This window comes from Triticum aestivum, chromosome 2A, assembly GCF_018294505.1.
Source record: "Triticum aestivum cultivar Chinese Spring chromosome 2A, IWGSC CS RefSeq v2.1, whole genome shotgun sequence".
Classification (NCBI taxonomy): domain Eukaryota; kingdom Viridiplantae; phylum Streptophyta; class Magnoliopsida; order Poales; family Poaceae; genus Triticum; species Triticum aestivum.
The window spans coordinates 533652475-533675422 of NC_057797.1; the positions used below are offsets into that span (position 1 = coordinate 533652475).

Genomic DNA, 22948 nt, shown 5'->3' on the forward strand with positions numbered 1-22948 from the left:
TGATGAATGATGAATGATATATATGTGATGTATGAGATGTTCATGCTATTGTAATAGGAATCACGACTTGCATGTCGATGAGTATGACAACCGGCAGGAGCCATAGGAGTTGTCTTTATTTTTTGTATGACCTGCGTGTCATTGAGAAACGCCATGTAAATTACTTTACTTTATTGCTAAACGTGTTAGCCATAGTAGTAGAAGTAATAGTTGGCAAGCAACTTCATGGAGACACGATGATGGAGATCATGATGATGGAGATCATGGTGTCATGCCGGTGACAAGATGATCATGGAGCCCCAAGATGGAGATCAAAGGAGCTATGTGATATTGGCCATATCATGTCACTATTATTATTTGATTGCATGTGATGTTTATCATTTTTTTGCATCTTGTTTACTTAGAACGACGGTACTAAATAAGATGATCCCTCATAATAATTTCAAGAAAGTGTTCCCCCTAACTGTGCACCGTTGCGACAGTTCGTTGTTTCGAAGCACCACGTGATGATCGGGTGTGATAGATTCCAACGTTCACATACAACGGGTGTAAGACAGATTTACACATGCAAACACTTAGGTTGACTTGACGAGCCTAGCATGTACAGACATGGCCTCGGAACACAGAAGACCGAAAGGTCGAGCATGAGTCGTATAGAAGATACGATCAACATGAAGATGTTCACCGATGTTGACTAGTCCGTCTCACGTGATGATCGGACACGGCCTAGTTAACTCGGATCATGTTATACTTAGATGACTAGAGGGATGTCTATGTAAGTGGGAGTTCATTAAATAATTTGATTAGATGAACCTAATTATCATGAACTTAGTCTAAAATCTTTACAATATGTCTTGTAGATCAAATGGCCAACATTGTCCTCAACTTCAATGCGTTCCTAGAGAAAACCAAGCTGAAAGACGATGGCAGCAACTATACGGACTGGGTCCGGAACCTGAGGATCATCCTCATAGCTGCCAAGAAAGATTATGTCCTAGAAGCTCCTCTAGGTGACGCACCCGTCCCACAGAACCAAGACGTTATGAACGCTTGGCAGACACGTGCTGATGATTACTCCCTCGTTCAGTGCAGCATGCTTTACAGCTTAGAACCGGGGCTCCAAAAGCGTTTTGAGCGACATGGAGCATATGAGATGTTCGAAGAGCTGAAAATGGTTTTCCAAGCTCATGCCCGGGTCGAGAGATATGAAGTCTTCGACAAGTTCTTCAGCTGTAAGATGGAGGAAAATAGTTATGTCAGTGAGCACATACTCACAATGTCTGGGTTACATAACCGCTTGACTCAGCTGGGAGTTAATCTCCCAGATGACGCGGTCATTGACAGAATCCTCCAGTCGCTTCCACCAAGCTACAAGAGCTTTGTGATGAACTTCAATATGCAGGGGATGGAAAAGACCATTCCTGAAGTATTTGCAATGCTGAAATCAGCAGAGGTAGAAGTTAAAAAGGAACATCAAGTGTTGATGGTGAATAAAACCACTAAGTTCAGGAAAGGCAAGGGTAAAAAGAACTTCAAGAAGGACGGCAAGGGAGTTGCCGCGCCCGGTAAGCAAGCTGCCGGGAAGAAGCCAAAGAATGGACCCAAGCCCGAGACTGAGTGCTTTTATTGCAAGGGAAGTGGTCACTGGAAGCAGAACTGCCCCAAATACTTAGCGGACAAGAAGGCCGGCAAAACAAAAGGTATATGTGATATACATGTAATTGATGTGTACCTTACCAGTACTCGTAGTAGCTCCTGGGTATTTGATACCGGTGCGGTTGCTCACATTTGTAACTCAAAGCAGGAGCTGCGGAATAAGCGGAGACTGGCGAAGGACGAGGTGATGATGCGCGTCGGAAATGGTTCCAAGGTCGATGTGATCGCCGTCGGCACGCTACCTCTACATTTACCTACAGGATTAGTTTTGAACCTCAATAATTGTTATTTAGTGCCAAGTTTGAGCATGAACATTGTATCAGGATCTCGTTTAATACGAGATGGCTACTCATTTAAATCCGAAAATAATGGTTGTTCTATTTATATGAGAGATATGTTTTATGGTCATGCTCCGATGGTGAATGGTTTATTCTTAATGAATCTCGAGCGTAATGCTACACATATTCATAGTGTGAGTACCAAAATATGTAAGGTTGATAATGATAGTCCCACATACTTGTGGCACTGCCGCCTTGGTCACATAGGTGTCAAACGCATGAAGAAGCTCCATGCAGATGGACTTTTAGAGTCTCTTGATTACGAATCATTTGACACGTGCGAACTATGCCTCATGGGTAAAATGACCAAGACTGAGTGTTGAGGCTCGCGGTGGCTATCGTTATGTTCTCACCCTCACTGATGACTTGAGTAGATATGGGTATGTCTACTTAATGAAACACAAGTCTGAGACCTTTGAAAAGTTCAAGGAATTTCAGAGTGAGGTTGAGAATCAACGTGACAGAAAAATCAAGTTTTTGCGATCAGATCGTGGAGGAGAATACTTGAGTCACGAATTTGGCACATACTTAAGAAAATGTGGAATAGTTTCACAACTCACGCCGCCTGGAACACCTCAGCGTAATGGTGTGTCCGAACATCGTAATCACACTCTATTGGATATGGTGCGATCTATGATGTCTCTTACCGATTTACCGCTGTCATTTTGGGGCTATGCTTTAGAGACTGCCGCATTCACTTTAAATAGGGCTCCGTCGAAATCCGTTGAAATGACACCGTATGAATTATGGTTTGGGAAGAAACCTAAGCTGTCATTTCTAAAAGTTTGGGGATGCGATGCTTATGTCAAGAAACTTCAACCTGAAAACCTCGAACCCAAGTCGGAAAAATGCGTCTTCATAGGATACCCTAAATAAACTATTGGGTATACCTTCTACCTCAGATCCGAAGGCAAGATCTTTGTTGCCAAGAATGGATCCTTTCTAGAGAAGGAGTTTCTCTCGAAAGAAGTAAGTGGGAGGAAAGTAGAGCTTGATGAAGTACTGCCTCTTGAAGCAGAGAGTAGTTCAGCTCAGGAAAATGTTCCTGTGGTGCCTGCACCAATTAGAGATGAAGTTAATGATGATGATCAAGATACTTCTGATCAAGCTCCTACTGAACTTCGAAGGTCCACAAGGACACGTTCCGCACCAGAGTGGTATGGCAACCCTGTCTTGGAAATCATGTTGTTAGACAACGGTGAACCTTCGAACTATGAAGAAGCGATGGCGGGCCCGGATTCCGACAAATGGCTGGAAGCCATGAAATCCGAGATAGGATCCATGTATGAAAACGAAGTATGGACTTTGACTGACTTGCCCGATGATCGACGAGCCATAGAAAATAAATGGATCTTTAAGAAGAAGACAGACGCGGATGGTAATGTGACCATCTATAAAGCTAGGCTTGTCGCTAAGGGTTATCGACAAGTTAAGGGGTTGACTACAATGAGACATTCTCTCCCGTAGTAAAGCTGAAGTCCGTCCGAATCATGTTAGCAATTGCCGCATACTATGATTATGAGATATGGCAAATGGACGTCAAAACGGCATTCCTTAACGGTTATCTTAAGGAAGAACAATATATGATGCAGCCGGAAGGTTTTGTCGATCCTAAGAATGCTGACAAGGTGTGCAAGCTCCAACGCTCGATTTATGGGCTGGTGCAAGCATCTCGGAGTTGGAATATTTGCTTTGATGAGATGATCAAAGCGTTTGGGTTTATGCAGACTTATGGAGAAGCCTGCGTTTACAAGAAAGTGAGTGGGAGCTCTGTAGCATTTCTCATATTATATGTAGATGACATACTTTTGATGGGAAATGATATAGAGCTTTTGGACAACATTAAGGCCTACTTGAATAAGAGTTTTTCAATGAAGGACCTTGGAGAAGTTGCTTATATATTAGGCATCAAGATCTATAGAGATAGATCAAGACACCTCATAGGTCTTTCACAAAGCACATACCTTGATAAGATATTGAAGAAGTTCAATATGGATCAGTCTAAGAAGGGGTTCTTGCCTGTGTTGCAAGGTGTGAAATTGAGCTCAGCTCAATGTCCGACCACGGCAGAAGATATAGAAGAGATGAGTGTCATCCCCTATGCCTCAGCCATAGGTTCTCTTATGTATGCCATGCTATGTACCAGACCTGATGTAAACCTTGCCGTAAGTTTGGTAGGTAGGTACCAAAGTAATCCCGGCAAGGAACACTGGACATCGGTCAAGAATATCCTGAAGTACTTGAAAAGGACTAAGGAAATGTTTCTCGTTTATGGAGGTGACGAAGAGCTCGTCGGAAAGGGTTACGTCGACGCTAGCTTCGACACAGATCTGGATGACTCTAAGTCACAAACCGGATACGTGTATATTTTGAATGGTGGGGCAGTAAGCTGGTGCAGTTGCAAGCAGAGCGTCGTGGCGGGATCTACATCTGAAGCGGAGTACATGGCAGCCTCGGAGGAAGCGCATGAAGCAATTTGGGTGAAGGAGTTCATCACCGACCTAGGAGTCATACCCAATGCGTCGGGGCCGATCAAACTCTTCTGTGACAACACTGGAGCTATTGCACTTGCCAAGGAGCCCAGGTTTCACAAGAATACCAGGCACATCAAGCGTCGCTTCAACTCCATTCGTGAAAATGTTCAAGATGGAGACATAGATATTTGTAAAGTACATACGGACCTGAATGTAGCAGATCCGTTGACTAAACCTCTCCCTAGAGCAAAACATGATCAACACCAGAATTCCATGGGTGTTCGATTCATCACAATGTAACTAGATTATTGACTCTAGTGCAAGTGGGAGACTGTTGGAAATATGCCCTAGAGGCAATAATAAAAGGATTATTATTATATTTCCTTGTTCATGATAATTGTCTTTTATTCATGCTATAATTGTGTTATCCGGAAATCATAATACATGTGTGAATACACAGACACCAACATGTCCCTAGTAAGCCTCTAGTTGACTAGCTCGTTGATCAACAGATAGTCATGGTTTCCTGACTATGGACATTTGATGTCATTGATAACGAGATCACATCATTAGGAGAATGATGTGATGGACAAGACCCAATCCTAAACATAGCACAAGATCGTATAGTTCGTTTGCTAGAGTTTTTCTAATGTCAAGTATCTTTTCCTTAGACCATGAGATCGTGTAACTCCTGGATACCGTAGGAGTGATTTGGGTGTACCAAACGTCACAACGTAACTAGGTGACTATAAAGGTATACTACGGGTATCTCCGAAAGTGTCTGTTGGGTTGACATGGATCAAGACTGGGATTTGTCACTCCGTATGACGGAGAGGTATCTCTGGGCCCACTCGGTAGTGCATCATCATAATGAGCTCAAAGTGACCAAGTGTCTGGTCACGGGATCATGCATTACGGTACGGGTAAAGTGACTTGCCGGTAACGAGATTGAACGAGGTATTGGGATACCGATGATCGAATCTCGGGCAAGTAACGTACCGATTGACAAAGGGAATTGTATACGGGGTTGCTTGAATCCTCGGCATCATGGTTCATCCGATGAGATCATCGAGGAACATGTGGGAGCCAACATGGGTATCCAGATCCCGCTGTTGGTTATTGACCGGAGAGCCATCTCGATCATGTCTACATGTCTCCCGAACCCGTAGGGTCTACACACTTAAGGTTCGGTGACGCTAGGGTTGTAGAGATATGAATATGCAGTAACCCGAAAGTTGTTTGGAGTCCCGGATGAGATCCTGGACGTCACGAGGAGTTCCGGAATGGTCCGGAGGTGAAGAATTATATATAGGAAGTGCAGTTTCGGCCATCGGGAGAGTCTCGGGGGTCACCGGTATTGTACCGGGACCACCGGAAGGGTCCCGGGGGTCCACTGGGTGGGGCCACCCATCCCGGATGGCCCCATGGGCTAAAGTGGGGAGGGGAACCAGCCCATAGTGGGCTGGTGCGCCCCCCTTGGCCCATCCCATGCACCTAGGGTTGGGAACCCTAGGGTGGGGGGGGGGCGCCCCACCTGGCTTGGGGGGCACTCCACCCCTTGGCCGCCGCCCCCCCTAGGAGATCCCATCTCCTAGGTCCGGCGCACCCTCTAGGGGGCCTATATAAAGGGGAGGAGGGAGGGGCAGCCGCACCCTTGAGTCTTGGCGCCTCCCTCTCCCCTGCTACACCTCTCCCTCTCGCAGTAGAACGGCGAAGCCCTGCTGCGGTGACCCCTGCATCCACCACCACGCCGTCGTGCTGCTGGATCTTCATCAACCTCTCCTTCCCCCTTGCTGGATCAAGAAGGAGGAGACGTCATGCTGACTGTACGTGTGTTGAACGCGGAGGTGCCGTCCGTTCGGCGCTAGGATCTCCGGTGATTTGGATCACGTCAGGTACGACTTCCTCATCCCCGTTCTTTGAACGCTTCCGCGCGTGATCTACAAAGGTATGTAGATGCAATCCGATCACTCATTGCTAGATGAACTCATAGATGGATCTTGGTGAAACCGTAGGAAAATTTTGTTTTCTGCAACGTTCCCCAACACGTTCATCTCTGGTGACCTCCCGAGGCAGAGCCGTGCAAGTCCCTCGATGCCCCTTCAGTTCATCCAGATCGCCAAGTCCAGTGGTGCGCCAAGTTCCTCTCTGATGCGTGTACGACTACCGTTTCCCTGGATTCGCCAAGTACCATTACGCCCGGAGACCACGGATCCGTGAAGTTCCACTACCGTCGCCGTGGATCCGACAAGGTCGCGAGAACGACTACTTCCCACGACAACCTTGTACAACTACCGTCGCAAGAACCGAGACCGGCAAGTCCGAAGACCCAAGTACCATGACGCCAAGTACCCCTTCGGATCGCCAAGGTGGATCTCGACCGTTGACGAGATTCCGATAAGACCATCGGCGTGTACGGCTACAATGTGAACATGTACCCGACGACCTCGAGACCTATGTTGCGCCAAGTACCCACTCATTGACACGAACATCTACAGGAAAATGTGTACCACTACCGTCGATGACCGATAGTACCACTACTTCTACTACCATCACGGAACGTCTACTTCCTCTACTTTGCACCGATCCCGAACCGTCTCGTTTGGACGCTTCGAAGGTATAACCCCGAGACGCCGTCCGTGAACGAGTGCTTGCGATATTTGAGATGCCCGTGTTTGCACCATGTCCAAATTGTCACTCGTTTCCTTGTCGCCAACTCGTGGGACACCCGAAATCCGGGATCACCCCACCATCTCTAGCATGTTCCGCACATCCGCACCTTTGCTTCTTTTGCACCGACATCTCAATTGAGTTACCGGAACCGGAACGTTGCCGTGGCACCGTTTTCGTTATCGTCGCCGTGGCACCCTTTCTTTCCACCACGGTGACAAATGCTTCATAATATGCTCATATCAACATTTTCATAGAACTTGCATAAACTTGCACATGACTTTTGCATCATGATTAACATTTAAAGGATTGGATTACTTAGTGTTGCGCGCCTAGGAGGGCAGCGCGCTTGGGATGCGGAGGAGCTATTATCGCCCAGCTCCCTAACCTAATGCGGCCTGTTAAAATTGTTGTTTGCCTTAAATTGCTAAATGCATATGGGGAATTACCAGAATTGTTGTTTGTTCCGGCCTCATTTAAACTTGTTTAGATAAATGTTTTACCCATGCTTCACCTCGTGCCATGTTTAACAACATTTAATATTGTTGAGTAGTTTAAACGGGAGAGAAATAAATAATTAAATGTGGTGTTTCGTCAATATGCAACTCGTTGCATATTGAGCTCCACTTAACTTGTAGCTTTGTCTGTGCACTTTGCCATGCCATGCCTCTTTAAACCGGACATGCATCATATTTGATAGTGCATCATGCCATGTTTATGCTTGTTGGTTTACCATGTTGTTTGCTCCTTTCCGGTTGTGCTTCTTCGGGTTAGTTCCGATAACGTCGCGTTTGTGAGGATCCATTCAACTACGTCTGTTTGTCTTCTTCATGGACTCGTTCTTCTTCCTTGCGGGATCTCAGGCAAGATGACCATGCCCTCGAAATCACTTCTATCTTTGCTTGCTAGTTGTCCGCTCTATTGCTATGCTACACTACCTACCACTTGCTATATCATGCCCCCATATTGCCATGTCAAGCCTCTGACCCACCTTTCCTAGCAAACCGTTGTTTGGCTATGTTACCGCTTTTGCTCAGCCCCTCTTATAGCGTTGCTAGTTGCAGGTGAAGTTGAAGTTTGTTCCTTGTTGGAACATGGATATGTTTGGGATATCACAATATATCTTATTTACTTTAATGCATCTATATACTTGGTAAAGGGTGGAAGGCTCGGCCTTATTCCTGGTGTTTTGTTCCACTCTTGCCGCCATAGTTTCCGTCATACCGGTGTTATGTTCCTTGATTTTGCGTTCCTAACACGGTTGGGTGTTATGGGAACCCCTTGATAGTTCGCTTTGAATAAAACTCCTCCAGCAAGGCCCAACCTTGGTTTTACATTTTCCTAACAACCTAAGCCTTTTTCCCTTGGGTTTCCGGAGCCCGAGGGTCATCTTTATTTTAACCCCCCCCCCCGGGCCAGTGCTCCTCTGAGTTTTGGTCCAAACTAGAGGCCCTTGCAGCGCCACCTCGGGGAAACTTGAGGGTTGGTTTTAGTTGTACGGACTACTCATCCGGTGTGCCCTGAGAATGAGATATGTGCAGCTCCTATCAGGATTTGTCGGCACATTCGGGCGGCTTTGCTGGTCTTGTTTTACCATTGTCGAAATGTCTTGTAGACGGGATTCCGAGTCTCACCGGGTCTTCCTGGGAGAAGGAATATCCTTCGTTGACCGTGAGAGCTTGTGATGGGCTAAGTTGGGACACCCCTGCAGGGTTTGAACTTTCGAAAGCCGTGCCCGCGGTTATGGGAAGATGGGAATTTGTTAATATCCGGTTGTAGAGAACTTGACACTTAACTTAATTAAAATGCATCAACCGCATGTGTAACCGTGATGGTCTCTTTCCGGCGGAGTCCGGGAAGTGAACACGGTTCTTGTGTTATGCTTGAATGTAAGTAGCTTCAGGATCACTTCTTGATCACTTCTAGCTTCACGACCATTGTGTTGCTTCTCTTCTCGCTCTCATTTGCGTATGTTAGCCACCATATATGCTTAGTGCTTGCTGCAGCTCCACCTCATTACCCTATCCTACCCATAAGCTTAAATAGTCTTGATCTCGCGGGTGTGAGATTGCCGAGTCTTCGTGGCTCACAGATACTTCCAAACAGTTGCAGGTGCCGAAGATACCAGTGCAGGTGACACACCCAGCTCAAGGAGGGGAGCTCGATGAAGACCTTGATCGTCGTTTTGTTTCGTTTCCTGTTGATCAGTAGTGGAGCCCAGTTGGGACGATCGGGGATCTAGCATTTGGGGTTGTCTTCTTTTACTTTGGTTCCGTAGTCGGACCTTGATTGTATTCTGGATTATGTATGTTTAACTTGTATTTGTGTGAAGTGGCGATTGTAAGCCAACTCTTTATCCCTTTTTTATTCAGTACATGGGTTGTGTGAAGATTACCCCTCTTGAGACAAACCTACCATGCGGCTATGCCTCTAAGTCGTGCCCCGACACGTGGGAGATATAGCCGCATCGTGGGTGTTAGACACATCGGGCGCTTTTCCACCGCCGCACCACCACCCGATTCGAGCTCCTCCGTTGCCTCCTACCGCATTTGAAGCTCGGCCGTTGTGCCTTCGCTCGATCTGAAGCTTGATAGCCGCCCCACTCCTCGTCTCGACTCTCGGCCGTTGCCGCTCCTCTCAAAGTTGCAACCACTCGCTCCGCAGCCGCGCCGCCACCATGCCGCAGAAGAAAATCTCAAGAGCAAGACTGGTTTCTTCGGAGTGCAAAAGAAGGCATCCAGGAACTTCAGCGTGGAGTTCTAGTGCGATGGCTATCACTACCGGATCAGCACGTTCAACTCCGTCGACATGACCGCGCATGCCTATGACATTGCCGCATGGCGCTTCGGCCGGTCGAGGCACGTGATGAACTTTCTGGAGATCGAGACTCGGGTGGATGTGGAGCGAATCGGGTCGAATACTCTTAACATTCGGCGGATGGAAGAGAATGAGGAGAAGAAGAGGCCGACGATTCTTGTTGCTCCCGACGATAGTGATGATGTGGAGATGGCAAGGTTTGCGCGGGAGCATCCGAAGTATGTCCAGACCGAGCGCGAGTTCTTCTGGAAGAGCGAGGCCGAGCAAAAGAAGAAGGCGGTGAAGAAGGAGGATGAGGCCGGCCCCTCGATGGTGATCCCCGTTGAGTCTGACTTATCGGGCTAGGATGACTCGGAGGAGGATGATGAATGTGACGACCCAACAAGGACGATATCTAGGAGCAGTTCTATAGCGACGATGATGAGTAGTTTATGTTTGATGTAGTTGAAGTAGGCTCGGAGTAGTAGTAGCTTAAACTATGTTTAATTTATGTTTTAAGAACTATGTTTGCTTCAAATGAACTTGCTCTATTTGAAATGATGTACTAGTCGAATTAGATGTATTTACATCATTTGTTGGAGCACTAGTCTTTTACATCTCCAATTATACATTATCTGTTGAAGTTGGATGTTTTTGATGATGTAAATAATATATATATATATATATATATATATATATATATATATATATATATATATAAAATCTTCAAATATACATCGATGCTCTTAGCGCCGTTTTGCATTGGAGATGCCTTAACGCCGTGAAAATAACCGAAACGCCGTCTCCCTATCCGTCTCGGCTCCGGCCCGAGCGTCCGATCCGCTCTGCGATTCGGAAACCGCTTCCCCGGGGAGTACCTGGTACTACACCTATATAGCGCCACGCGTGGCGCACCCAGGACGGCGCGGAAGAAACTAAACTCGAGAAACAAGTGGAGTAAAGCAGTGGCGCAAGCAAGGGAGAAGGAACAACAGATTGCTTGTGGGATTCGCCGGCGAGTTCGATCGACGAGGGAGACGGAGGGGAGCTTGATCGGTGCGGTGATGGGGGTGAGGGAGCCGGTGGCGATGGAGATACCGGTGGAGGAGGGGGCGGCGGCGAGGGTGCCGCCGCAGATCAGGAGGAGGCTGCTCGAGGGCAGCACCAGCGGCGGCGGCGGCCCTGCCAGCGCCAAGGAAATCGAGGCCAAGCTCAAGGAGGCCGACCACCGTAGGCAGGTAGGTTCTCCCTGTCGGATACCTTTAGTTTCCTACATTTATCTTTCGTTTTTTCCCTTCTTCCTCCTCACGGTGGACTGCGAAGTCGGGGGCGTGAAGTGTGAATTCGAAGTGTTGAGGACTGCTTTTTTCTATGCACTGGTGAACGATAGTTGCGTTTCCTGGAAGATTTACAGTAACTTTAGACGTCTAAGTACAAGTATATGTGAAATGCCGTAATTGTGAAAGTTGCGTGTATGTGAAAGAATTCCTTTGGTTGAGCCTGTTCGTGGGGGAAAGTAACATTCTTTGGGAAACTTTTAGGCGGTAGGTAGTCGTGAGCCTGTTATCCTCGTCTTGTTGCGTTTCCTGCTGTTGAAGTGGTATTATTATTTTTATATTCTACAGAAGTGGTATTGTTCCTGGAAGATTTACAGTAACTTTGGACGTCTAAGTATAAGTATGTGAAATACTGTCGTAATTGTGAAAGTTGTGGGTATGTGAAAGAATTCCTTTGGAAAAAAATTAGGCGGTAGGTAGTCGTGAGCTGAAGTTGGTCTCGCGGGTGCCACGAATTGCTTTTCTGTTGGATTTTGCCGCGTTTTTCTTCTTCTTTAGTTTGGGGTTTTCCGGTGTTTGGACTGAAGCGTTCTCCCCTTATTGAAAAGGTCTCAATTTTATCTGCAGTTCGGTGAAAGCGTAAACAGGGACAATTAGAGTATTAGTAACAAATTATTGCCTGTTAAAAGGAAAGTTTTTCTTAATCAACTAATAAAGGTGAAATTATTGTAGGTTGTAACTGCTAAGCCATTGGTTTCAGGTTTATTGTAGTTTGTTAGGATAGTTTGCTTTCATCATCGACCACTTGGTTTGGCTTAGAAGTAACATACGTTGCACTTGTACTGCTGAAATTTTAGTTGCAACTTCTGTACTTCTGTTGGTTGCTGTAATCCTGGTAGGGGCTAATAGAAACAACTAACGTTCTTTTGGTTAATAGAAGGTTTGAAGTGAATTAGCCATACATGCTTGATCAAATTAGCTCATGTTCAATTGTTTCTCTGCAGCAATTCTACGATTGGTTATCCTGCAAAGCAAGGAAGAAGCCACGGAGCCCATCGTGGTCATCTCAAGAGGAAGATTACGGACAGTACCTTGAAGCCAAGCTTCAGGCAGCTGAGCAGAAAAGGCTAAGCCTCTTGGCAAAGGCACAGAACCGGTTAGCCAAGTTGGATGAACTCCGACAAGCAGCGAAGAATGATGTGGAAATGCGGATTGAGAAGGAGAAGGAAGAACTTGAGACTAGAGTCGAGACTCGTGTTCGGCAGGCAGAGGAAAACCGTATGCACCTTCTGCATGCAGATATGCAGAGGCGGGCCGCACTGAAGGAGAGAACAGAAAGGTCCCTGGTGCAGAAGGCGACATCTGAGAGCAAGTATACAGAGCGGGTGCAATCTGCTATCCTGGAAAAGCGTGCTGCTGCTGAGAAGAAACGGTTGGCATTGTTAGAAGCTGAGAAGAGGAAGGCTCACGCTCGGATCATGCATATTCAACAAGCAGACATGACTGTAAGCAGCCAGAGAGAAGCAGAGAGGATTATATTGAAAGAACATCTTGAAAGCAAACTTCAGAGGGTATGTGTTGTCATACATGCGCTGATTACAGTTTTAGTTCTTATGTTCTGCTTCTTATCTGATTTGTTATCTTATTTGAACAGGCCAAGAGGAAGAGAGATGAATATTTAAAGCAGCGAGGAGGTCCATGCAGTTCTGCTCATGCCGACTACATCAAGCATGCAGATTTTCTTTCAAGAAAGCTTGCAAGGTATTACTACCATACGATAAATTACTTGAATACTAACTATTTGGTTGTATTTGCACGTTCGAGTTAATTGAAGTTTTCTTCTCGTATACTGTAGGTGCTGGAGAAGTTTCGTGAAGTCCAGGAAGACAACACTTGCCTTAGCTCAAGCTTATGATGCTTTGGGAATTAATGAAAAATCTGTGAAGTCAATGCCATTTGAGGAATTAGCTATGCTGATGGGATCTTCCACAGTTCTTGAGGCTACTAAGGCATTACTTGACCGGTTCGAGAGGCGTGTGACTCTTTGTCAGTCAGCAAGTTCATCATCTGCAGAAAATATTGACCATCTGCTGAAACGCCTTGTGACTCCAAAGAGGAAGGTACCTCCGAGTAGAGATGGAAGAACAAGGGTTGCAGCAAAAAGGCCAGCCAGAACTTCTGAAACAAGCAGGTTGTCTAGATATTCACTGAGGGTCGCACTCTGTGCTTACATGATCCTGGCTCATCCTAGTGCTGTTTTAAGTGGAGATGGTGAGCAAGAGACGCTACTCATGGAGTCAGCAGCAAACTTTGTCAGGGAGTTTGAGCTGTTGGTTAAGACAACACTCGAGGGACCGGGAAGTGCCTCAAGGCAGCCATTTCTTGATGCTGCTGAATCATGTAGTTACCAGAAGTCTGATGATGTTGCCGGTCAAAGTAAATTCAAGACTCGGCTGGTTAATTTTGACAAAGCTTGGTGCACCTACCTTTACAGATTTGTGGTGTGGAAAGTAAAAGATGCAAGATCATTGGAGGGTGATCTTGTTAGGACTGCATGCAAGCTTGAGCTGTCAATGATGCAAACATGCAAGTTAACTGCCGACGGGCGGTCACACAACCTCACCCATGATATGAAGGCCATTCAGAAGCAGGTTTCTGACGACCACAAACTTCTAAGGGAGAAGGTTCAGCATCTGAGTGGTGATGCAGGGATTGAGCGGATGGACTCTGCTCTCTCAGATGCAAGGTCAAAGTTCTTCGAAGCAAAGGAGAATGGAAGTCCATTGGCCGCACCTGTTGCAAACGTATCTACTCCTCTGAGCATTGATTCATCTGGAAAGCTCCCGCCTTCTGAGGTCAATGTTAGTTCCGAAACAGCATCAAGCAGCACATCACCAGTGAATCTGCCTACAGAGAATGAGCAGATGGTCAATGAGATGCTTCATGAGGACAGTGGTGTGATTGCTGGCAATTCTAATGATGCCCGCACCATCGAGAAGGATTTCCAAGACAAAGTGAGGGATACAATGGAGAAAGCTTTCTGGGATGTGGTTACTGACTCAATGAAAGGAGACAAACCTGACTACAGCCAACTGATCAACCTGGTAAAGGAAGTGAGGGATTCGTTGCACGACTTGGCTCCCAAGGGATGGAAGGAGGAAATCTATGAGAACATTGACCTCGAAATTTTGTCCCAGGTAAGATCCCAGTGTTATGCATATAGAAATTTGTCATCGATTTGCTTCTTTTTTCTTATTCATGAAACATTGACATAATTTTGATCCTGTACAAATGAAGGTACTCGAGTCAGGCTCCCAGGACACCCAATATCTGGGGCAGATTTTGCAGTACTCTCTGGATATGGTCAGAAAGCTGTCTGCTGCTGCAAAGGATGATGAGATGAAGGCAAGTCATGACAAATTATTGAGCGAGTTGGCTGCAAGTTCTGAAGATAATGATAATGGAGTCAGCTCGTTCGTCATTGCTGTCATCAAGGGCCTGCGTTTCACTCTGGAAGAAATAAAGGTGTGTTGAGTGTGTCAATACATTAAACTTGTCCTATAATTAACTGCAGTTGTTTTTATGCAGTGGAATTCTAACATTTTTCTGTTATAAACAGCAACTGCAAGTAGAAGTGAGCAAGGCATATGTTCAGCTGATGCAACCGATGATAAAAGGCTCGGCTGGAGTGGAATACCTGCAGAAGGCTTTCGGCGATCGCTGTGGACCTCCTGCTAATGCGTCAGCTTCTCTCCCTGTAAGTCTGCAGTGGATTTCAGCATCAAAGAGCATCATGGACGCAGAATGGAGGGAACATCTGGGCTCTCTTTCAGTTCTGCCAGCAGCAAATCATGTGAGTTTCTAACTACGCAGAGTCTTAATAGCATCAGTAGCATAGCGGCATTCTATTTGTTATCTGGTTCCTGACTCTAGTTTAATCCTTTGTGGCAGGCTCAGCCCCTTGTTACAGTGCTCCGAGCTGGCCATGGAGCTCCAACAGCTGCTGTACCTTCAGCAGGCACTTCAGGTTTACCTGAGTGCAAGGGAGAAAAGGTTGACAAGCTTGTGAGGGTTGGCTTGTTGCAGCTTATCAGTTGTATGGAGGGCTTGCAATTGGAGTCAACTCCTGAGAGCTTCCACCTTAACTTTCTGAGATTGAGGGCCGTGCAGGGCCAATTTCAAGAAGTGATTGTAATTTCTACGAGGTAAACAACCAACTACTTTTAATAATTTTAGCCTAGCCTGCAGGACGAAATGTTTCATTGTGTGCTAACTGAACCTACTATTTGTGCAGCATGCTCGTCCTGCGTCAAGTCCTGATGAGTGAGAATTCTAAGATCACCCCTCCCGAGCTGGAGGCTGTCATCTCAGAACTCTTCGGCGCCCTGGCGAAGCTGCTGGATAACTCCCCGGAGGCAGGCACTGAAGAGATTGTGGAGGCGATGATGAGCGCATCGGCCTCAGCCGGCTCTTTGTCGGACGCCAAGATTCAGGCAAGGAGGCAGATAATAACCCGGGGGCTCCTGAAGAGCCTCCAAGCGGACGACGTCGTCTTCAAGAAGGTCTCCCGGGCGGTCCACTGCGCCTTCCGTGGCGTCGTCCTCAGTGGCAGCGGCGCCAAGGGCCAGAAGCTGGCGGATGCGGCCCTGCGCCGTGTCGGCGCAGGGAAGCTCGCTGACCGTGTGGTGAAGGCGGCTGAAGTGCTCATCAGGGTGGCCACGGTCTCGGAGAAGGTCCATGGCCCATGGTACAAAGCGCTCGCCTGAATGTGAATATAGCTTTACTTTGGTTGGTTCTGTGAATACACACGTTACTACGGTTGTAAATTCTTGTTCCGCTGAATGAGGTGGGAATAAGCCATTGTACAGAAATTAATTAGTACTAGTTCAGGATGTTAGGAATTCTTGGTGTAGGGCAAATATGAGCTCCAGAATTTAGTCAGTCAGGGCCCGGAGATGCTGAATGGCAGCTGGGTGACCCGTGTAATGCCAATAATGGTGCAGTCAGTGTAATAGATAGAACTCAATAATGTGATTATTAGTTGTCTATGATGTAAATATACTTCGTTTGTTTGAGCAGTTGGATATTAAACTCTCGAATCACTAATTCTGAAAAGGAGATATAGTAGTTATACTTAATCACATCACTTGGATTGATGATCTTTTTTTAAAGGCTCTAAGGCTTTATATATCTACTCCCTCTGTTCCGAATTACTTGTCGCAGATATGGATGTATCTAGATGTATTTTAGTTCTAGATACATCCATTTCTGCGACGAGTAATTTGGAACCGAGGGAGTAGCTCTTTGCTGTGGCAACCAGATTGTTGGCTCGGCATTGCAGGTGCGGCTGGTGTTGAGACCTGCCCTCAAGGGGGGTTGTACCGAAGTTGGCCTGGTCAACACAAAAAAACTTAACCCTCAAAACAGCTGGGATTCCCTCCTTGACTTGCTCAACCACCTTCCGCCGCATTTCTGAGGCTGGGTCGCGGCCCTCCTGCTTCATCGCGGGTCCTTCTCAATGGTGTTCCTCGATGTCCCATCTTCTTAGGCCGAGGGTTGAGGCAAGGGAACCCTCTCCTACCTTTCCTTTTTGTGTTTGCGATTGATCCTCTCCACCATATTCTTCAGAAGGCCACCAAGCAAGGCAAGCTGCACCCCCTTGGAGGAAATGTGATGATGATCCGGGCCTCCTCATATGCGGACGATGCTGTGGTTTTCCTTACGCCATTAAAGCTGAAGTCAAATTCTTCGCCGGAACACTTGCGGGCTTTGGCGAGGTCACCGGCTTGGTCACAAACTGCACTAAAAGCTTGGTTGCCCCCATCTCCTTCATTCCTTCCCCGCCTACCGCTCCTCCTTCCCTATGAAATACCTTGGATTGCGTTTTTCGGTCAAAAGGTTGAATAGAATTTACTTCCAACCTCTCGAAGACAAGATTGCCGCCCAACTTCCTCCCTGGATGGGCATGCTTGTCCATTGTTTTTGTGATAGCTCACCATCCATGCCGAACGTCCCTGGATGGGCATGCTGATAGCATCTCCGGGCATGGCGGTTTTGGTCAAGTCTGTCATCATGGCCATCGCCTACTACATGACAGCGTTAAACCTTTCGGCTTAGATCTTGAAACAGATTGACTCCCTTCGACGTGCCTTCCTTTGGGTTGGCTGTGACAAGATCACCGATGGCAAATGCAAGATCAATTGGGAACAAGTTTGCAAATCCAAAGTTCATGGTGGCCTAGGGATCTTAAACTTGGAGAAATTTGCGGCTGCTCTCCGTGTCCGTTGGCTTTGGGCGGAGTGGCTAGACCCGGTGAAGCCTTGGGTAGGTCAGGGGAACCCTTGTGTTTAGAGTGATAAAGATAATTTTGCGGTTGCCACCAAGGTGTTAGTTGGAGATGGCCTTCGTGACTCTTTTTGGAAATCCGCTTGGCTTGATGGGATCAGGCCCAAAGACATCGTCCCGAAAATCTTTGATCTATATAGAAGAAGGGGTTGCTCGGTCGAAAAGGCTTTGCATAACAACTTTTGGGCCTCCCAAGTGCATGCTGGTGGAATCATCTCCGCCAGCCATCTCACTGAGTTCGTCAACCTTTGGGGGAGGGGGTCGGTTGTTCATCCCAACCCAGATGCGGCAGATTCTGTCTTCTGGAAGCTCACTAATGATGGCATTTACTCCACGACGTCGTCCTATAAGGCTTAGTTCCTTGGTTTGGAGGACTCGGACATGCTACAGTTGGTGTGAAAGAACTGGGCTCCCCCAAGTGTATATTCTTTGCTTGGCTAGTTATCAACAATAGGATTTGGACGGCTGATAGGCTTCAACGTCCGGGCTGGCCCAACTGCAGCCATTGCCTCCTATGCAAGCAAGTGCAAAAAAAAAGGGCAGCAAACTTTCTTTTCCAATGTGGCTACACTGTTCAAGTTTGGGAATGATCAAATCTTGGCTTGGCTTGGTTGATGTGCACCCTGCGGCCTGGGCGGCTGTGGACTCAGTAAAGACATGGTGGACCTAATTGCGTCCAACATTTCGTAATCTCGTTGGGCGATGCTCTCTCTAATGCTGCTAATCTCATGGAAAAATTGAAATGAGAGGAAGGCTCGTGTCTTCAGTGGCGCCGTTGTGCCGGTTGGGATTGGTGTCGCTAGAATTAAAGACGAGTCTAAGTGGTGGTGCTTTGTGGGGGCTAAATACTTGTGTAATGTAACGCGGCAAGGGTGATGCGTTATAATTCGGCCTTTGGCCAAAAGACCTCTAAACCTTCTTCTTAATCAATGATGAAAGTGAAATCTTTTGCCAGTTTGCGAATCAACCTGTGGTTGAGTTGGTTAGGTGGACAGTGGTATCCCCAACCCACCAGGGTTCAAATCCTGGTGCTCACATTATTTCTGAATTTATTTCAGGATTTCCGGCGATACGCTTTCAGTGACTTCGTAAATCTTAAGATGATATGCCGGTTCAAGTCTCTCGGAGGTGCTCATAGGGGTAGGGTGTGCGTGTGTGCGTTCATAGGGGTGAGTGTATGCGCGTGTATATGAGCGCTTGTGTCTGTACTGATGCTCAAAAAAAATCTTTTGCCAGTTTCAAAAGAAAATAAAAATAAAAATAGGGAGATGGCTTAGAGATGCTCTTATTCCCCGCATGGTTCATGGGATTGCTTGACTATTATATTGTGTCAATTAGTCCATAATATAATGCATGTAATCTTTATGCAATCGTGATATTTACATCCGTGATCCCGAGAAAGCAAATTAATACTCTGGTTAAGGTAAGAAACCTCCAAGCAGTGTCTGGCTACGATTTTGTGCTCTCTGATCTTCATTAGTTAGCGCGATCTCTCCATACCATGCATGCAAACTTTCTACTCCCTCCCTCCCTCGTACGTACTAGTATATAGCGCGAGGCATTCATGGTTATTACTTACTCCCTCCCTCCCTCCCTCCCTCTTCCGTTGATTATCCATCCAGCAAAGGGATAAACAAAGATCGATCCAGCATGAGGAGGAATGACCTGCTGCGCGTGATGACCATCTTGTTTCTCATCGGGTGCCTTGCGACAACGGAGTGTAAGCATACATCATTCATGATCTCTTCTTCTTCTTCTTCTATTTATATGTATTGATGAATTCTGACAACCATGTATAATGATAAATGGATTAGGTCGTCTCGGAGCTGGAAGAGGCATCTCAGATGGTCAGACAAACACGACCACTGACGGCATTGTGGTGAACTCGACGGCGATCGGTGAGAGCAAGCGTAACGCCATATTTTGCAGTCTCAAGGGATGTACCGGCAATGGCGGGGAGCTGTACAAGTGCTATTGCTGCGTGAAGCCGGGCTTGACGTGTTTCCCGTCAGCGGATGACTGCGAGTTCTATTGCCATTGAAGATGGCCGGGTACGTACCTTAAATTAGATTGTGTGCAGAAAAGGTGTAAAGATGGATCAGTACGTGCTATTTGAGGGGATCAATGTACTGATGCGTAAGATATCTTTACCATGAGTAATAATTTAAGTTCTATTCAGCTTAGTACATCCATGTATCTTGGTTTTGTTATATATCAGAAATGATATCTGGCGGAAGTTCCCTAGGAGGTCAACATTGGTGAACGCCTTCCTTGCCGTTGCACGGATCTTGGCGTAGGGCTGATGCCATGCAGATCAGTTGTAGTCATCCGTTGTAAAGTGATTTAACAAACACTCACTTTTTTTCTCTCAAAAAAATCGTGTTAGGTGTGCGGTCGGCGGAACTCGAACTCGAGACCTCATGTCGGAACCATGTACTAAACTTGTTTTTACTAGCCTATATATATACCTATCCCTCACCTTCTTTCAAGGGTTAGCTAGGACTAGAATTAAAACCAATGGAGCTTAGCTCATGTATGTCCCTTATGTGGGATCTATTTCCCCTAGTGGAATCAAGACCTCCTCCTGAGGAAGACTCCCTAGAAGCAGAAGACCACCTCAAGGAGTAGATTTGTCCATAGAATTTAAGCCCTCCTTGTTCTGGACTTGGGAAAGAACACATCTTGATCTTTCACACTCTTATAGATGATTTGTATGATGGATCTATGTATGTGTATCTTTTAGTGCATCTTGTGTGTTGATTTGTGTGTTTTCCCTTGTGTTCTTCCTTGATTCCATGTGTATTCCCCTTATTCTTCCATGGTCTTCCTCAAATTCATCGTCAATCCATGAAGATCGGGCAAATCAAGGGCCTAGCGCTACATCATATGGTATCAAGAGCAAGGTTGCCACGAATTTGTAGGCCCATACACCCCCATCTTCTAGCCTTAATTTGAATTTTTCTTGCCTAATTGAACAATTTTTTGCCCCATACCTAATTTCTTGTGATTTCTTCGATTTTGTGACAAAGGTTGGTTTTTGATCCATGGATCTCTTCCAAAAATAATTGATCTACCTTCCTTTCCATTCCCATGTCCCAATTTGTTATTTTCCCCATCAATTTTGACCTCAAAATCTCAAAATTCCGCCTTAAAATAGAGTTTCGCACCCCAAAATCACGATAAGGAAAAACCAGCCCGAACGTCTGGCTTCCATCTCGAACCACTGCCTCCCATCTCGGATGTCGAGCTGGAACACTCAAAAACATCATCGACGAGGCTAGATGTCTGCCTTCCAACCTGGACGTCCAGCCTTACCCCAGATAGTCCACCTTCCAAGCCAGACGTTCGCCCCAAAAAAAACTACGTAGGATTGTTTCACCATTTGGCCATAACTTCCGCATCCGAACTTCGATTTGAGTGTTCTTGGGTTCTTTTGTAGCAATTGATGTGATATTGACCATCATATTGGTTTCCACATCATTCGCGAAAGAAAAATTTGGAGGTACTTTATCGACAAGGGAACACCTCCACCAATCATCATGTTTGTGCCACTGCTTCACTGCCCAAGCATCATCTTCCTGATGTCAAAGGGTGATGGCGAGACGAAGACCGTGAACGGTGAGGGAGAGGGGATTAGGGGTGACGATAGGATAGAGCATGGTGTAGGTGGGGCGGGAGGCGCACATGTTCTTGGTGTGGGACGGATGCCACCATGAAAGAGGTCAACTTCATGTTACATCTCCTGCATCAGCAGATATTGCGCCTACTCCACATTCGAAACCAAGCCACCATCATATTACGTGAGCGTCGTTATGAAGGTACACATGATCAAATAACAGAATGATTGTGGACACTCATCGATTTGTATGCAATGATTACACATGATCAAATAACATGATGATTCATGATAGCAGAGTGTCAAATATATATTTCGTTTCTAATAAGCACTAAAAATGCATTCATTTTCTGGTACACCAGTGTTAACCTAGTATGTTGCATAACATTCCAATATTATAGAGAGTGTCAATGCAAGCTGCGAGGAAGGCTAGTTTGTGTCATGTGATACATCAAACGTCAACCAATTATTTTGCATAACATCCCATAACATTACCAGATTCTCTTGTTCCACAATGGAAGCTACGAGGAAGGCTAGTTTGTGCTCTTCCCTACTCATCTTGCTTATGGCTTCTACTAGCAAGTATAAATTGGCCTCACAAGGTTAGGGTTTTGGCTTACCAATTTATACTTACTAGAAGAGGCAATAAGCAAGACGAGTAGGAAAGAGCACAAACTAGCCTTCCTCGCAGCTTTCATCATAGAACAAGATAATGTGGTAATGATGTTGTGTCTTTGGGTGTCCTAACTTTGTGAGGTTCTTATAGCATTCTTGCACCACATATACCATAAAATAGTTAGGTTGTAAGGCCCATAGGAAAACGAGGAAGCTAAATTTATTCGAGGTAATGATAGAGTGTAAAGCTAAATTAACTTAATTTGGCATGCTCCCTAGAGCTTAAAATAAACATAGCCTTTGTCACCCCTCTCATTTTAGTATGCTAGATCAAATAATTTTGCACATGGATAGGTGAAAAAATTGACGTACTAACCACTGATGTGCAGGCTCTTCAAGAAAGAACTCACACCATGGAAGCACATGTTGCAAAAATAGCTGAAAGCCAAACTGTTATCCTTGCTAAGTTTGTAGGTAAACCAGAACCCAATCGGGCAGAAAGTGTCTAGATGATGGGGAGCAACGAGGATACAACAAAGGAGCTTGACAAGAGCCATGTTACCGAACATAGCTTTTCAATTAAAGACTTCCTCAAAATAATAAACTTAAAGCACCCATTTTCAATTGAAGATTTCCTCAAAATAATAAACTTAAAGCACCCATGACCAGTGGTAAAGGATGATGAAGCATATATAAGTTTTATTCGTCAATTCTCCATCAAGGTACGTGAACTTGATATGGAGTGCAAGAAATTGCATGAAAGCTGCCTACTAAGAGGAAATATTGAAAGGTACAAAGCAATGCTTGTGGCGAGGGGTACAACCAGACCTACGGCATTGACTATGATGAGACCTTCGCTCTAGTAGCAAAAATGAACATTGTGAGGATCCTTACATAAAACTGATGTGAAGAATGCTTTCTTGCATTGGGACCTGCAGGAGGAGATCTACATGGAAATCCCACCGGGGTTCTCTTCGCCTGAGACTGTTGGCAAGGTATGCAGGTTAAAGAAAGCTTGTTATGGTCTAAAACAGTCTCCGAGAGCATGGTTCGACAAGTTTAGACGTGTTGTATGTAATATGGGGTATGGCCAGTGTAACTATTATACACTGTTCTATAGACATAAAGACATTGCAGCAGCGTACAGTAGACCACGCAGAG

At 46.0% G+C, this 22948-nt stretch overlaps 1 protein-coding gene across 1 annotated transcript; it reads left to right on the plus strand.

Annotated features, from left to right (window-relative positions):
* Positions 1 to 10869: 10869 nt before the first annotated feature.
* LOC123189280 (uncharacterized) lies at positions 10870 to 16270 on the plus strand. Its single transcript, XM_044601659.1, has 8 exons — positions 10870 to 11172; positions 12216 to 12782; positions 12866 to 12972; positions 13067 to 14408; positions 14509 to 14736; positions 14831 to 15064; positions 15163 to 15416; positions 15506 to 16270. Exons 1-8 carry the CDS (start codon positions 10999 to 11001, stop codon positions 15975 to 15977), a joined length of 3378 nt encoding a protein of 1125 aa, XP_044457594.1. The 5' UTR covers positions 10870 to 10998; the 3' UTR covers positions 15978 to 16270.
* The last annotated feature ends 6678 nt before the right edge of the window (positions 16271 to 22948 follow it).